General features: G+C 48.3%; 1 protein-coding gene across 1 annotated transcript in view; it reads left to right on the plus strand.

Moving 5' to 3' along the window:
* The window catches only part of EPS8 (EGFR pathway substrate 8, signaling adaptor), a 139,326-nt gene extending 126,860 nt beyond the window's left edge, over positions 1-12,466 (plus strand). Inside the window, 4 exon segments of the mRNA XM_081879423.1 lie at positions 5,220-5,433; positions 7,704-7,884; positions 9,170-9,299; positions 10,843-12,466. Of these exon segments, the coding sequence (XP_081735549.1) occupies positions 5,220-5,433; positions 7,704-7,884; positions 9,170-9,299; positions 10,843-10,956 (639 nt within the window). The 3' untranslated portion in view covers positions 10,957-12,466.
* Positions 12,467-17,216: the final 4,750 nt, after the last annotated feature.

The raw sequence follows: 17,216 nt of genomic DNA on the forward strand, positions 1-17,216 counted from the left end.
TCCTGAAGCTGAGGCTCCAATACTTTGGCCACCTCATGAGAAGAGAAGACTCCCTGGAAAAGACCCTGATGTTGGGAAAGATGGAGGGCACAAGGAGAAGGGGACGACAGAGGACGAGATGGTTGGACAGTGTTCTCGAAGCTACGAACATGAGTCTGACCAAACTGCGGGAGGCAGTGGAAGACAGGAGTGCCTGGCGTGCTCTGGTCCATGAGGTCACAAAGAGTCGGACACAACAAAATGACTAAACAACAACAACAAATTCAGTTCTCCACCTTTCCACATGAGTTTGCCAGGGATAGGGAATTAAAGTCTTCATGAAGATTCACCAGCCTTTTAGTGCAAATCTCTCCTTATATATGCATTTCTGTATGCAATTTGCTAATATGCCCCATTTTGCAAAGCAGTTTTCCCTAATGCAACACGTTTTTGTATTCTCTTTTCACTGAAACAAGCATTGAGTCTAAATTTGGTGAAGGGAGGCTAGGAATTCTAAAGTTTGATATTGATTCAATTAAAAATCATAGCTCCTACTTCAACGCATTACATTCACTACAAGAGGCAGAAAAATTACTAATTGGTGAAGGAAGACCCTAAGTAATTTTTAAGTGATCCATGGGACGGGGGAGGTTTGAGAACCACAGATAAAGAAAAATGCATATGAGTGAACTTGTACAAAATGGACAGAGGTCAGAAATGGGACTCCTAACATACAATGAGCATAGTGCCTCATTGCCTTTTTAATCCTGGCACTGGTTTAATGAGGTTTGTTATATTATTAATATTTCTTCCTGCTGCCAAAAGATCTTGGCCATTTGCTCCCGCTTGCAAACATGCTGGTGCCGAGTTTGACCAGGGTTTCCCCTTGGGATTCACTGCTTTCTCTTTGTATTCTTTGGAGTCCACCACTAAACCTTCCACAAGTCTCTTTATTTATCCGTTTGTGGCAAATGTCTCTCTGTGGGGGTGCAGCTTCTCTTTCACACACATTTCTCGTGCCCAGATCTCCTGCCAGCTTGCTTAGATCCAACACAAGTGCCCAATGCCAACTGCTCTCACACATCCCCTTTCTCAGCTGCCTGGGAAATGTGTTGCAAATGAAGGAATGCGCATGGGCAGGTGCTCATTCGGCAGTTGCCAGAATTGTCATTAAGTCTTTGCCAGTAATCCATGCAGTACCATTCTAGCAGAACTGATCGGTTGGGGACGAAGAGGAGGCAGGAGTGTTCTTTTTAAAAGAAAGTTTAATTAAACAGCTATTGCCTTGAGTTTCTTGTTTCCAAATTTATGCAAATGGTGACTGCACTTTTTAGAACTGTTGCATGCCTGCTCAGGCACACTGCATTTCTTTTCTTTGTTAATTTGATTTGGTCCGTACAATTATGTACAGGGGTATAAAGCCTGTGCAGAGAAAATCTAGGCTTTGAGTCTGCTCTCATTCTTACTGGGCAGAGCTGGGAGTGTGGAGTTAGCCACCTCCTTTTACAAATAGAGCATGGTGGGAGATGGTGAATGGGACTTCAGCTGGGAGTTGTTATTTTTTTAAAACAATTTTATTTATACCCCGCCCTCCCCAGCCAAAGCCGGGCTCAGGGTGACTAACACCAGTAAAATTACAATAAAAACATAATAGGGAAAAACCAATTTAAAATACAGGTTAAAGTGCAATTTAAAATGCAGCCTCATTTTAAAAGTAGCCCGTAGATCAAAACCATAAGAGGAGGGAAACATAAGGGTCAGACTGAGTCCAAACCGAAGGCCAGACGCAACAGCTCCGTCATGCAGGCCCTGTGGAAAGATGTCAAGTCCCGCAGGGCCCTAGTCTCTTGTGATAGAGCATTCCACCAAGTCGGGGCCAGTACTGAAAAGGCCCTGGCCCTAGTTGAGACCAATCTAAGCACCTTGCAACCTCCAAAATGTTGTCATTTGTGGACCTTAAGGTCCTCCATGGGGCATACCAGGAGAGGTGGTCCCGTAGGTACGTGGATCCTAGGCCACATAGGGCTTTAAAGGTCAAAACCAGCACCTTAAACCTGATCCTGTACTCCACTGGGAGCCAGTGCAGTTGGTAAAGCACTGGATGAATGTGATCCCATGGCAAGGACCCTGTAAGGAGCCTCGTCACAACATTCTGCACCCGCTGGGTCAGCTTCAAGGGCAGCCCCGTGTAGAGTGAGTTACAATAATCAAGCCTGGAGGTGACTGTCGCATGGATCACTGTGGCCAGGTCGGGGCGGGAAAGGTGCCTTCCAGATGTTTTGGATGTTCATGGAGGAGAAGGCTCTTAATGGCTGTTAGCCATTATGACACCACTGTCTAATGCTTTGTATCCACATATAGCAGTCCCAGGGAATCACAATACAGAAAACTCCCCACATGCATGAGATGTTCTTCTGTGTGACCAAGCACATGTACAGTGTTGAGAACCTGGAAGTGGTGGGTGGCTCGTGAGGACGCCCTCCCCAGAGCCCAAAGAAGATGTCCTTTTTGGGCTTGGGGTGTGTGGGTGTCTCCTTGCGAGCCAGAAGCACAGCGGGGCTTTGTTGAGCCTGCTCAGCTGAAAGCCGCTGCTGCTACGCTACCCTGTGCACCAGCTGTTAAGCGGGGAGGCTGAGCAGCCTCAACAAAGCCCCACTGTGCCTCTGGCTTGCGTGGAGTCCCTGCGCAGAGCCCCAAGAGGATGTCCACTCTGGGCTGGGTCTCTTCGTGAGCCACAAGAACTCTCTAGGGTGTTCCCCACTTGCACACATTTCTCTTATGTGCGTGGGGACCCGGAACGTAACCCCCACATAAGTGGGGAGTCACCTCTATATGTCTCTTCCTGTCCCCCGCCTTCACATCATGGTCCACGGAGCTCCCTGGCTAACACTGACCCCCAATAGTTGTATCCATTCAATTCCTGAGTTACACATCCCCACAGGCAACTTGAGGGATTTTTATTTAAAATCTAATATTTCTATTTTTAACAAGTTTCTGGTCCTCATGTCTCATATCAGCGTAGGTGCCATCTTGTGATGGAGATTGTGGGTGACCGCAACAAAGGGCTTCAACTTTGCCCATTGACTTTGTGGGGGCCCAGTACATATCAGTATCTCTGAGAACATATTGCCCATTTAAAAAGCGCGTGACTTGGAAAAAGCATTGCATTACCACATGATACAGTCTATTATCCCAGGAGTTGTTATTATCCCAGGAGGCAGATAGGTAATGCAGTCTAAACCACTGTATTATATTTTAGTATACTATAACACACCCGTAATGCAATCCTGAGCTAATATAACACAAGCCATGGTTTGGTTTGGTTTGGTTTGGTTTGGTTTGCTTTGCTTTGTGACTGCACATTGTTGTCCCAGCTGGTGATGGTGGGAATTCTAATAGGAATTCAAAAATTGGCAAGTAATTGCTGCCATCAAGAGTCAATGAATGCTACTTAAAATGCTGGAAGGCTGCTGATTCTGTGGTTGACGTTTCAACATTGTTCCAACTTGTCTAATTTGCTTTGGTTTACTTCATTTTTCTTGTAGCAATTACTGGGAGAACTCTCTGAGGTAATTCAAATTGTTCTCATATAAAATGGATGAAGCAGTGTGTCTTGTTAAAAGCTTTTTGGGAACTGTCCGTAGGATCTGCCGCACTCCTCAAAAGCCTTCTCTCCCACCTCACTACTGTTTCCTCTAACAAATTTCCAACTTCCAGCCTTAGGGAGTCTCAAGCGAGGCTTAACATCTGAAACTGCCCTATGCAGGGTCAGAAAACTTGGTCTGTCTTCCTTATTACTGAGCTGGCGCAGATGGAATGCTAAGCAAAACTGTAGCTTAGCAAGAAAGCTCATGGTTCTGGAAAGGAAATCACTGCAACTACGTTCTACCCCCAGTTCTTCTGCCATGAGCTAAGCCACGGTTTAGCTGGCTTTGCATGTCATGGTTTGTCTCTCTCCAGATGCACCACAAGCTGTAACTAAGGTTTGATCTTGGGTTTACAGCTCATAGATTGTCTGGAGAAAACATGCTCTGCTTCAGAATGGTATATTATTATTATTATTCACAAATACTTCATGAGGAATATATTTTGCATGGGCTTTTCACTTTAGATTAGCCATCAAACATTTGTGGGCACTAAAAGAAACACACACATACACCTCTCTCTCTCTCTCTCTCTCTCTCTCTCTGTGTGTGTGTGTGTGTGTGTGTGTGTTAATTCTGATACCTAAGGAAAGATCAGTTGGTTAGATCATGGTGCTGATAACACCCTATGGGAGAGCTGCATATTCAGGTTGGACTTAGTGTCTCTTCCAACTCTGATTTTAGGCATCTGTAAGACCTATGTAGGTGACCCCTGCTGTGTTTGTGGAAAGGCCATAGGTGTGTACCTATATTCCTGCGCATTGACATGACACAATTCTGCATGATTAAGGAGACAGATTAAAGGATCCAATAGGGTCCTTAAATCTCTTATTTTTGCACAGTGGTTGAGCCTTACTATATTTGGTGGCTATTTAGCAAGACTCTCTCTTCTGATCCTCTCTCTTCTGCACAATACTTCCCACTCTCCATTTTTTCAGATCCCATGTAGCTTTTGTTCCCAGGAGGACAAAAAAAATATGCCCCAGCGTTGCCATCTCCACTGTGGTTTCCTCTGCTGTTAAGAGCTCTCGAAAAACTATAGAGCCTTTTGAAAACATTACGCAGTCAGACCTCTTGAAAGTCTGTAGCCTACTTAGCAGACTGGAACTGTAAAGGTGTTCGCAGTGTGAACTAGCCTTTTGGGAGTGCATTCTCGCCTGCTCTCTCCAGAAGTAAGAACACTGTAGACCAATTCACATTGTCCCCAGGCATGCAGGCTCTGCAGTTAGAAGGAAGAGTAAACCTGCAACAGTAAACCTTGAGCTGATGCACACCCACACTATGGTGATAGGTAGACAGACAGACAGATGCATTAAAAACTATTTTTTAAAAAGAAGACCAAGAGATGGTGATCATCTACTGACTTAGGTTTCACTCTCTATTTTCCTCTTCCTGCAATGCATGGATGTGCTTTACCTGCAATGCCTCTCTCGTGTTGCTCAGCTTTGACACGTGGAAAATAAGCAAACAATTGTTCACTCTTGCAGAGGTTTAGTTCACGCATATATTCTGCAAAACAAAACAAAACCCCAACAACTTGGATTCCCCCCACAGCTATGAAAAATGTATCCTCTTTTTGTGTGTGTGCATTTGTAGAAGCAAAGGACAGACTTTGTTCCGAAGCAACCTGACCCTGCTCCTGTCGTCCCTTCACCGCCCCAGACGCCACTTCCTGTCCCTCTCCCACCAAGCATGCCAGCGCCCATCCCAGTTCCTGTGCCAAAGGTGCCCGGAGCCATCAGCCGCCAAAGCAGCACCTCAAGCGAAGGCGCGCGAGACGGACAGAGGCAGAAGCCGCCCCCTATAGATCGTGAGTCTCTCTCTCTCTCTCTCATTCTGTGTGCCAGAAAAATCATGTGTGTTAAGCTGCTTATATCCAATTAAGTCATACTCCAAATACCGTATTTTTCACTCCATAAGACACACTTTTTTTCCTTTTAAAATCTAAGGGGAAATGTCTGTGCATCTTATGGAGCGAATGTGTGGTCCCTGGGGCTGGGGGGGGGGACCCGGGCTGCTCTTTTCGCTGCTCCCCGACCTGCTCTTTGGGGCTGGCGGTGAGGGAAAGCCAGGCTTCCCTCCACCGCCAACCCCACAAGCTCGGGGAGCAGTGGGAAGGCTGCTCCTTTCAGCCAAAAGGGACCCGAAGCCTCCGGAGCACAGCGGGAACTCCTGCTGCACTCCGGAGGCTTCGGGTTGCCTTCACTGAAGGTGAAGGCAATGTGGGAGAGGGAGAGCTGTGCAGCGCCCCTTCAGCGAAGCAGGAGAAGAAATGGAAGGGGCTCCGTTTCTCCTGCTTCTTTGCTGAAGGGGCGCTGCGCAAAGAGGGGGAGATTTTTTTTTTCTTGCTCTCCCCCTCTAAAACAAGGTGCGTCCTATGGTCGGGTGCATCCTATAGAGCTAAAAATATGGTACTACCATTTAGGTCAATGGGCTTAACTTGCCGAAATTCATTTATTTCCTTGGTTCTGCTCTGAGTATGGCTAGTGTTCGAAACCAGCCTGTCACTTGGGGAAAATATGTTCTGAATACTCCACTCAACAGAACTTGTCATCCATAAAATCTGACATCGGAAGTGGTGTTGAGAACCAAAGGTTCTTGGGGGTTTCTGAAAGCCAAGTTTCTAGCTCTTAGGGAGGCAGACTGTACAGGGTATCCTCTAGGCAGGAAATGGGCTTCTTCTATCCTCCTCTTCAGCCCATCTGCCTTCAGTCTCCATGCACAGACTTTTGCCGTTCCCCCATCCCAACAATTCCAGGTGCTTTGGAAAACACAGCTGTGGGAAGCAGACTTGACTAATGCAGACATGTTTAATTTTCACGATTTATTCTACTCGCAGAATCGCTTGGGTTAAATTTTGGTGCAGAAGTAGCCGCAGCCTTGACCAGTGAACAGTCAGCTATTGCAAGGCTGGCGCTCCGATCCCTGGAAGGCTGTGCCAGCTTTTCATTGTGCTTGCTTTGCTATGTGCGGCATGTGCTAATTTTACAGGATGGGAAGGAAGAAGCACAGCCAAGTCTTCTTGGCTGGCAGAATTCAAAGCAGTGATTCCCCTTTGCTCTTGAAATAGCCAGTGTGGGAGACAGGAGCTAAGGAGGAGAATACAGCAGTAGCCAAAAACCCTAGTGATGGACTGTTTTTTGGTGCCTACAGAACTGCCCTGCTAATCTCGAACAGCCAGTGCTGCTGGTGTGATATATAGAACCATCCTAGTACATTCTTGTTTATTAAACATAAATGTAAAGAGACCCCTGACCATTAGGTCCAGTCGTGACTGACTCTGGAGTTGGGGCGCTCATCTCGCTTTATTGGCCGCGGGAGCTGGCGTACAGTTTCCGAGTCATGTGGCCAGCATGACTAAGCCGCTTCTGGCAAACCAGAGCAGCACAGGGAAGCACTGTTTACCTTCCCACCGGAGCGATACCTATTTATCTACTTGCACTTTGACGTGCTTTCGAACTGCTAGGTTGGCAGGAGTAGGGACCGAGCAATGGGAGCTCACCTCGTCACAGGGATTCGAACCGCCGACCTTCTGATCAGCAAGTCCTAGACTCTGTGGTTTAAACCACAGCGCCACCTGCGTCCCTATATATTAAACATATATGGCCCTAAATACTAAGGAAACAATCAACATAAAGAACTCCTAAGTCCCATTGATTTTAATGGGGGAAATGAACATCCTTAGCTCTCTCATTGAATGCAATCAGGCTTAAAAGTGCTTAAGTTTGGTTAGATCACTCTCTAAGCGTGCAGTGGAGTTCACCACAAATCCTGTTAAATGGGGGAACAGAATTCTGCAAAGTTGATTATGATTTTGAATTAATTCTGGATTAAACGGAAAAAATCTGATAATAGCTATACCATTTGACAAGAAAATGGTATAGGGCCTCAATTCTATGCACATTTACTGAGGAGTAAACCCCACAGCATTTACTTCTGAGTAAACCTGCATAGGATTGCACTGCAGTAAAAGCAATCAAAGCGGATGGCAGGAATCAGTTTCCCTTTGAGTCACTTCTTCAAATACATATTTTAAACAGTCAATTTTCTCTTCTTCCTTCTCCTTCTTTTTTTTTGAAGGACGGAAATCTCAGATGGAGGAAGTCCAGGATGAGCTCATCCACAGGCTCACCATTGGCCGAAGCGCTGCTCAAAAGAAGTTCCATGTGCCACGATCCAACGCCCCAGCCATCAACATCAGCTACGATTCCTCTCCCGAAGACGTGAAAAGCTGGTTACAGGCGAAAGGCTTCAACCCAGTGTGAGTTTCAAGGAGCAGCATTTTCTGATAAGAGTTGATCAGAGTTAAGAGGCAAGTAGACCACCTGAGGTGCTGCATTGTCCTCAACACCATCCTGTCCGAAAGAGCTGGATTAAGCTCAGTGGCAGATCATCTGCTTTGCTTGCAGAAGGTCCCAGGTTTGTTTGTTTATTTTAGGAGTTGGCAGTATGGCTTAAGTGCAGTAGTCTCTAAGCCATGTGCAAGTAACTGAATGCTGTAAGGTAAAGGAACCCTGACCATTAGGTCCAGTCGTGGCTGACTCTGGGGTTGTGACGCTCATCTCGCTTTATTGGCCGAGGGAGCTGGTGTACAGCTTCTGGGTCATGTGGCCAGCATGACTAAGCCACTTCTGGTGAACCACAGCAGCGCACGGAAATGCCGTTTACCTTCCCGCCGGAGTGGTACCTATTTATCTACTTGCACTTTGATGTGCTTTCAAACTGCTAGGTTGGCAGGAGCAGGGACCGAGCAACGAGAGCTCACCCCGTCGCAGGGATTTGAACCGCCCACCTTCTGATGGGCAAGTTCTAGGCTCTGTGGTTTAACCCACAATGCCACCCGCGTCCCAACTGAATGCTGAGAAAGAGATAAAACTGGACATGGACCTGGGAGAACAGAATTTGCATCCCCTCTTGGCCATGAAGCTCACCTTAGGCCAGTCACAATCTCTTAGCCTAACCTACCTCACAGGGTTGTTGGGACGGTGAAACGAAAAGGTGAGGAGGAGAACCATGAACCACCACCTTGAGATCCTTGGAAAATAAAGGAGGTATATCAATGTAACAGGTAGATAGGCAGGTTCTGGAAGTTCAATAGGGAAAGGGGCCTGTCTGATCTCAGCCGGAATGGAGTTCTATAAAATTGGGCCCACAATACTTAGGATGAGGTTGGCATCCCCTGCCTGGAAAAAAAACCCTGCTTGAAATCCACTGCCATTACTGATCCTACCTGTGGTTCCATGGTGGACCTGTGGTTTGGTTCCCTTCTGAATAAACTCCTCCAAATTGCTGGCGTACTTCACAAAAGCAGGATCAAATTAAAAGATGATGCTTCTGGGACAAAACAAATATGTTTGGTTTTGAGTTTAGGCTTTTAGGAGCCTACTTTGGAGGGGGGGGAGGCCTCAGCGATTTCTGGTTGCGTGTTGTGAGTGAGCAATTTCTTTCCTTTACCCGAGTATCACATTTTGCATTTTCTTGTTTGTTTTTATATTAAAAAATATATATAGCTTCACTGTGCTAATCTGTTGCTGCTTATCCTACAGAACTGTCAACAGCCTTGGGGTTTTGACTGGCGCTCAGCTGTTCTCCCTCAACAAAGACGAGCTAAGGACTGTGTGCCCCGAAGGAGCTCGAGTCTACAGCCAAATTACTGTTCAGAAAGCTGCACTGGAGGTACGTGCCGAGTCGGTTTCTCCACCAAATCCATCAGCTTTGGCCATCCTAGTTCCCCATCCGTACTCTTAGGTGTTAGGCATGGCTATCCGGATACACCAAGGATTGAATGACCAACACACTGCATGCGTTGAGCTCTGAGCCCTTCCACTCAGGGTAATGACAAAAGTGGAATGAACATTAAGCTGGGTGTCATTTAAATGCTGAGTTGGGGCTTCAGCAGCCTTTGATTTACCACTTCCTCCCAAAAAGGCACTGCGGCAGAAGACTGCCTTCAGCATCTCAACAGTTAAACTGAGAACTTAGCTGTGCCGTCAACAGAATCTCACAGTGCAGCTCTTGCTGGATCATAGCACTTCAAACTGCATGCTCCCCCACCCTCTTAAAATAAGCAAACACACCACAGCACTAAGATCAGAGATAAGCTTCTGCTTGCTCTAGGATAGTCATAGTTAGCAGCAGAGGCAGTGCTAACATCAGGGATAAGCCTTTTTAGTATCAAATAGCAAGCAAATGAGGCTTATCTTTGAGCTTAGCGCTGTGGGATCACAGCGCTAAGATCTGGGGAAAGCCTCTGCTTGCTCTAGGAGAGTCATAGGTGGCAGCAGAGGTGGTGCTAACATCAGGGATAAGCCTCTGCTTCTGCCTTTTTTGTATCAAATAGCAAGCAGGGTCTTATCTCTGATCTTAACTCTGTGGAGTCACAGCGCTAAGGTCGGGGGAAAGCCTGTGGCTGCTCCCATGGCTAGAATTTTGAATCACCTGGCATCATACGACCTGTCAAAGTGGCCTGTTTGGAATCCAACCCTTTGGCTGGGTCCAGTTCCCCAGGCCTGCGTTACACATAGAAAATGGCAGTGTTGTACAAAATGACCCTGTCCACCTTTCTCGAATAGCAAGCCCACTTTCCAATGTGCGGAGAGTTGGTTTAGGAAGCAGGAGGCAAGTTTGAACATGCAATCTCTGACCTTCCACCTGAAGTAGCACAATCCAGTAGCAGCTGCACTGAATGGCTGCTCCCTCTCTCATAACACTAGAACTCACGGACCTCCAATGAAGTTGAAGGTTGGAAGACTCAGCGCAGATAAAAGAAAGTGCTTCTTCACACAGCTCATTGGGAAACTATGGAACTCACTCCCACAGGAGGCACTGTTGGTCACCAAGGGTCATCTAGCTCGACCCCCTGCAATGCAGGAATCTTTTTCCCAATGTGGGGTTCAAACCCACGACCCTGTGATTGAGCGTCTCATGCTTTGTAGGACAAGGCTATCAGTGGCTACTAGCTATGTTGTTCTAAGCTCAGAAGCAGAAATGTTTCTAGATACCTATTGCTGTAACCTAACCTAACAGGCTTCTCTTATATTCTTATTCTCGGCTTTGGGTCTCCTCAACATGTTTTGCTGAATCAGAAACCTTCCTCCACTTCTGCCCCTGTTAAATAAATGGATTTAATAAATGCATTTCATAACTGAGTCAAATCTTGGCTCTTGTGCAAAAATAGGCTTGTTTTGAATCTCTCCCCCCCCCTTTTCTGATTTCAAAGGCTACCAGTGGAAGTACAGAATTACAAGAGATTATGAGAAGACGGCAAGAGAAACTCAGTGCTGCTGCCACGGACTCGGGAGTAGAGTCTTTCGACGAGAGCAGCAGCCACTAAATGCATTCTCTGTCCATTTTTGTTTGTACTTGCTCAAAAAAAGGAGGAAGAGCTCCCATTATTCTGGGCATTGTTCCATCATGCTTTGTTTTAGGAAGCCATGAAGAGGAAATGTCTGGTTGATGACGACTATTTATGTAGACACAACTTGATGCCATAAACCAGCCTTCATCAACCTGGTGTTCTCCAGATGTTTTGGATGACAACTCAACTGGGGCTGATGGGAGTTGTCATCCAAAACATCTGGATGGCACCAGGTTGATGAAGACTACCATGAAGAAAGCATGCAGCTGGGAGGTCAGTGGGGCAACTGGTGTTCCCCTTCTCCCTTACTCAAAAAGCACATTTAATGGGAAATGAACCAGCGCTCCCAAGGCTGGCTAGATGAAGCCAATCATTTCATGCTTTTCTGATCTTCCCCCCTTCTTCTTCTTCAAAGCAGGCAAGCAAAATCACACCGCTATTTGCAGGGCAAAGACGGCCACTGAGCCACCTGATTAAAACAGACAAGGAAAATCTGTGGGACTGTTGTTGTACGACTCCAGCTTCTATCAGCTCTGGCCAGTCTGTCCAATGGTCAGAGCTGATGGCAGCGATAGGCCAGCCATGTCCAGAAGGCCACTAGCTCCCAATCTCTGCAACAAAACATGTTGAAATCTGTGAGCCAGTGTGAATCCAAAGGCACATGATCTAGCCAGGGAGAATTTCCTTTTAAGACCCATTGATGTCAACAAAGGAGTTAAACGTATGTGAGCTTTTGGCTCTTTGCTGCTGGAATCAGTGGGACTTCATGGCATCGGGAGTGCACCATTTCGCTTGTCCTGTCACTGTCATCTATAGCCATGGGCTTTTTCTCTCCACATCTCATTTCTCAGCACCTGAGATGCCAACGGCTCGAATCTTCCATACAGACTATGGCCACTCTTCCAACAAATTCACAAGATGGTTTCTTAACGGAGATAGTGATAGCAGAGGTAACTTATTCTGGATTCCAATTTTACGGCTGTTCCGGTGGGAATGAGCACAAGAAAACCAATAAAGGCACAAAGGAAATGAGAACAGAAGTCTCAGTTTTTTAAAAGGTTCAGGGTGGGGCAGTTGGACCTTTCAAAGGTCTCTGTGTGGTCATTCACAGTATTATTTCTGAAGGGCATCGTGTTAACTTCACCCGTTGAAAGGGAAACCCAGGTTTTCTGGGGGGTGGGGTGAAAGGCGATTGCGAGAGAGAACAAAGTATTAATTTCCAACTGAAATCTTTTGAAACATGGCCAATCCGAGTTAAATATTCCAGTAAATGTTGTTTATGGTACTATGACGACTTCTTCCCTCCACCTCAGTTTCCCCAGTGCAAAATGTTCTCTTCTGTCACCTGTATATAAAGGCATTACGAAAAGAAACCCATCGTGTCATTTAGAAGAAATTAATCATCTAGTTTTATTAATTTTCATGGTGCCTTTTTCACATGACTCAGCTGAAAGTCTGCAATAAACACTATTTGATGTATGTAAAATGCTTTGCATTCTCTGTTGTGATAAAGGGAGGGTGGAAACAAATGGTGAAAGGTTAACATTCCGCCCCCCTTTTGTCCCAAAAGAATGGATTCAGACATTTAGAAACCAGCTGTGGTATAGTCCCAAGTTATAGCACCTGGATTTCAGAGGGAGGGAGGGTGTGGGGGGGGGCAGTTTTGAAGCATTTCCCTGGCTTGTTAGGCAGTGGTGGACTTCAGACTCTCAAATTTCAGTGGCACCACGTGTGATGATTAAATTCTCCCTGCCATTGCCTCTCATGCTCAGTTGTGGTGTCCCCTGCAGTGCAGCGCCCAGCATGGCCAAACTGGTCGTGCCACCTCTGGCTGTGCACATTTCTACTGTAGGCCCCCTCTCATACTAGCTTTCCATCTTCAAGGATCTTTTGAGATGAAACATTTAAATGCGATCGCCCACCTGCATTCCAACATTATATGGTCCCTAGGAGGACTCATCTACATGACAATTTACCATGTTTTTCGCTCTATAGAACGCACCCGACTATAAGACGCACCTAGTTTTAGAGGGGGGGGGGGACAAGAAAAAAAATATTCTCTCCCTCTCTGTGCAGCGCCCCTTCAGCGAAGCGGCAGGAGAAACGGAGCCCCTTCCATTTCTCCTCCCGCTTCGCTGAAGTGGCGCTGCGCAGAGAGGGAAAGCTGTGCAGCGCCTCTCCAGCGAAGCGAAACCAGGAGAGCAAGAGGGATCAGTGCACACCGACCCCTCTTGCTCTCCAGGCTTCAGCAAAAGCAACGCGAAGCTTCCGGGAGCTCCCACTGCGCTCCGGAGGCTTTGTGTTGCTTTCACTGAAGCCATGGACCCTGCATTCGCTCCATAAGACGCACACACATTTCCCTTTACTTTTTAGGAGGTGGAAAGTGTGTCTTGTATAGCGAAAAATACGGTAATTGCTTGAATTGGCTCTTCAAGGAGAAACACCACTATGAAAACCGGGATTTATCATTTAGCTAAATTCTCTGCAGAGCAGGTTTGGCAGATTGGAACTCTGGATTTTTATTTAATTTGCTGCATTTCTATCTCGCCTTTCCTCCAAGGAGCTTCAGGCAGCTTGCGTGATATATCCCCCCTCCCCCCCCCATTTTTTTCACCCAACGACTATGTGAGCCAGCAAGTTGGTGAGTGACCAAAGACCACCACTCAAACTTTGAGACTGAGTCCGGATTTGAATGGTTGGCTCCTCCTGAGCATGAGCCATGCTGGGCTCCACACTCAGCCTCCTCCCAACGATGCAATGTTGCGCACTGTTTGATATGACAATACAGACAGTCTTCCTAGCACAGGTGGGGGCTTGAAAAGAACACCCCCACCGCCAAACTGGTCTCGTGATTGGATTGTTGCAGCTGAGGGTAAGTAATTGAAAAAGTTTGGGCAGCATCATTGTGCGGAAGACACATGAAAAGGACTGGTGCTCCCCTCCTTGCACAAACCTTAATGTTTTTCTCCAACAAACACATGTGCATGTTCTTTCCCACATCCATGCTCATGTGCTCTCTCTCTCTCACAAAAGCTCTCATTCTTCTCTCTTTGCTACGCTGCTCTTTATCCTCCCCCCCCCCATAAACCATCAGCTCTCCAAACAAGGACTGATAATTTTGATAAAGCACGTGAGCAGTTTTGGGCAAAATTAGCCAGCCATCATACATTAATGGCAGGTCTCTTTTGTAATGTGCTCGGAAGGTGGGTTTTTTTTTGTTTTTTGTTTTTTGCGAAGGGTATTTTGCAGGCTGATTGCTGAAGAATTGATGCTTTTGAATTATGGTGTTGGAGGAGATTCTTGAGAGTCCCATGGACTGCAAGAAGATCAAACGTATCCATTCTTAAGGAAATCAGCCCTGAGTGCTCCCTGGAAGGGCAGATCCTGCAGCTGAGGCTCCAATACTTTGGCCACTTCATGAGAAGAGAAGACTCCCTGGAAAAGACCCTGATGTTGGGAAAGATGGAGGGCACAAGGAGAAGGGGACGACAGAGGACGAGATGGTTGGACAGTGTTCTCGAAGCTACTAACATGAGTTTGACCAAACTGCGGGAGGCAGTGGAAGACAGGAGCGCCTGGTGTGCTCTGGTCCATGGGGTCACAAAGAGTCAGACACGACTAAACAACAAACAACAACAATTTGGCAGGTTTGTGTGCTTTTGCTGATTGTTCCCAGCACATAGCAGCTCTTGTAAATAGTGTGTGCTTTCTTCGTTCCAATAGGCTGACAACTGAATTATAATACTCTAGCTAAAAGCCTAAAAGATGTGGAGTGTTGTTTTTCAATAAGGGAAGACCCCAGGTCTTTCTCCCTCCTCAAGGACAGTTTCCAGCATTCTGTGTCTCTGAAATGCAGAGTTGAAGAAGGAGGAACCACAAGTCAGGGACAGAACATCTGCTTTTCCTGAACGAGGCCCCAGATCCAATCCCGAGCATCTCCCAAGTAGGACTGGAAAATCTGAATCCTTGCCTGAAATCCTGCAAAGCCCCTGCCAGTCATTGTAGATGGTTGTGGCATGACTCTGACAGAAAGAGAGAAAATGTCGGTGTCAGGGGTTCAGGAGCAGAGACACAGGAGAAGGAGCAAATGGAGAGTGAGGAGGAGGAATACGAGGGGGGTGTAGGCAGTGACAGTGGTCAGAGAGATTCCACGAGTCTCTCCAGCGAATCGGAAGATTCACAGAGAGGAGCGCCGATGGCCAGGGCAAGGGGGGTGCCAAGGGGGAAACCCCAGAAGGAAGGGGCCAGCGGGGCCAGCAGTCCTTTCAGAAGCTCAAGCGTCTCTTCGCGTCCGAAGAACAACTGCTACACGTGAACCCCAGCAGGCCCATGAGGGTGGAGACGGACGCCTCAGACAGGGCAGTGGGGGCCGTCCTGTTGCAGCAAGACCACCAGGGGAACTGGAGGCCGTGCGCTTTCTACTCCAGAAAACTCAGCAAGTCGGAGCAGAACTACACCATCTGGGACAGGGAGTTGCTGGCCATACATGCAGCCTTTAAGGCGTGGCGGCACTTCCTCATCGGAGCCAAACACACGGTGCAGGTCCGCACGGACCATAAGAACTTGGAGTACTGGCGCACGGCGAGGTTCCTGAACCAGAGACACATCCGCTGGGCGGAGTTCTTTCCGAATTTCGACTTCAGGATAGAATACATCCCAGGGGACAACAACATCATGGCGGACGCGCTGTCCAGGAAACCGCAGTATCTCGAGGAAGAGGCACCGGCGGCGGCCAAGCACATTTTCGCGCCCAAGGCATGGGCATGCACCTCAGCCACAGTGGACCTGGACGCAGTGCGTCGCGCGCTGCAGACGGACTCCTTCGCTCGAGCCAAGATGGAGGAGGTGCGCAGCGGCACGGCGAGGGACGACGAGTTCCAAATACGCGACGGACTGCTCATCCGCAGAGGGGCTCTCTACGTACCGGGAGACGACCTCCGCGCGAGAGTACTGCAACAGCTGCACGACGCGCCCAGCGCTGGGCACTTCGGCAAGGAGAAGACGGTGGAATTAGTAGCCAGAGACTTTTGGTGGCCCAAGATGCGGGGGGAAATCGCGGACTACGTCAATAGGTGCGACACCTGCCAAAGGGCCAAGCCAGTACACAGGCCGCCGGCGGGCCTGTTGGAACCGCTACAGACACCGTTCGAACCGTGGGAGAGGGTGGCTCTGGACTTTATCACGGATCTGCCCAGCTCGAGAGGCAAGACAGCAGTACTCGTGGTAGTAGACTTGCTCACCAAGATGGCCCACTTCATTCCTTGTGCGAAGGTGGCCACGGCGGAGCAGACCGCTAAGCTGTTCATAGACCACGTGTTCAAGGTGCACGGCCTGCCACGGTCTATCTTGTCCGACCGGGGGCGCCAGTTCATCTCCAACTTCTGGCAGAAGCTGATGGGCATCCTGAACGTCAAGGTCAGCCTGGCGTCGGCGAGACACCCGCAGACCAACGGACAGGCGGAGAGGGTCAACGCCATCATGCAGCAGTACCTGAGATGCTACGCGAACCAGCAGCCGTCGACCTGGGTGGACTACCTACCGCTGGCCGAGTTTGCCTACAACAACACGAAGCACGTGTCCACGGGGGTGACACCGTTTTTCGCCAACAATGGGCGGCATCCCAGAACCTTCCCGGGTTTGGAGAAAGTGAGGGAGGGGGAGCCGCAGGGAGCAGAGGCCGTGGCAGCGGAGTTGCAGGAGGTCCACGAGCAGCTCAGGAAGCAGTTAGAGCTAGCAAAACAGGCTTACAAAGTGCAGGCAGACCGACACAGGAGAGTTGGGGAGGACATCCGGGTGGGAGACCGGGTCTGGTTAGCAGCCCAGGCAGTCCCGGCCAGATCGTTGGCCAAGAAGAAGCTCGGACACAAGCAGCTAGGGCCGTACCAAGTCGAGGCACAGATCAACCCAGTGGCCTTCCGGTTGACACTCCCGGAGGGGTCCAGGATGCACCCGGTCTTTCATAGATCAGTGCTCACGCCCTACAAGGCCCCTCACAGGTTTCAGGCGCCAGGGACAGCACCAGACCCACTCAGGGAAGCGCCCACGAAAGGGGGGTCGCCCAGAGGGGAGCCACTCAATGAAGCCACAGAGATTTTAGACTCAAGGTGGGGGGAGGAAGGGATTGAATATCTCCTCGCCACAGAGGACACCCCGGCCAGCGCCAACAGGTGGGTGCCGGATTATGCACTGGAGGAAAAGTGGCTCAAAGACGAATTCCATACACTTTTCCCCGGACA

The sequence above is a fragment of the Podarcis erhardii genome, assembly GCF_964252035.2.
Source record: "Podarcis erhardii genome assembly, chromosome: 10".
NCBI classification, from domain to species: domain Eukaryota; kingdom Metazoa; phylum Chordata; class Lepidosauria; order Squamata; family Lacertidae; genus Podarcis; species Podarcis erhardii.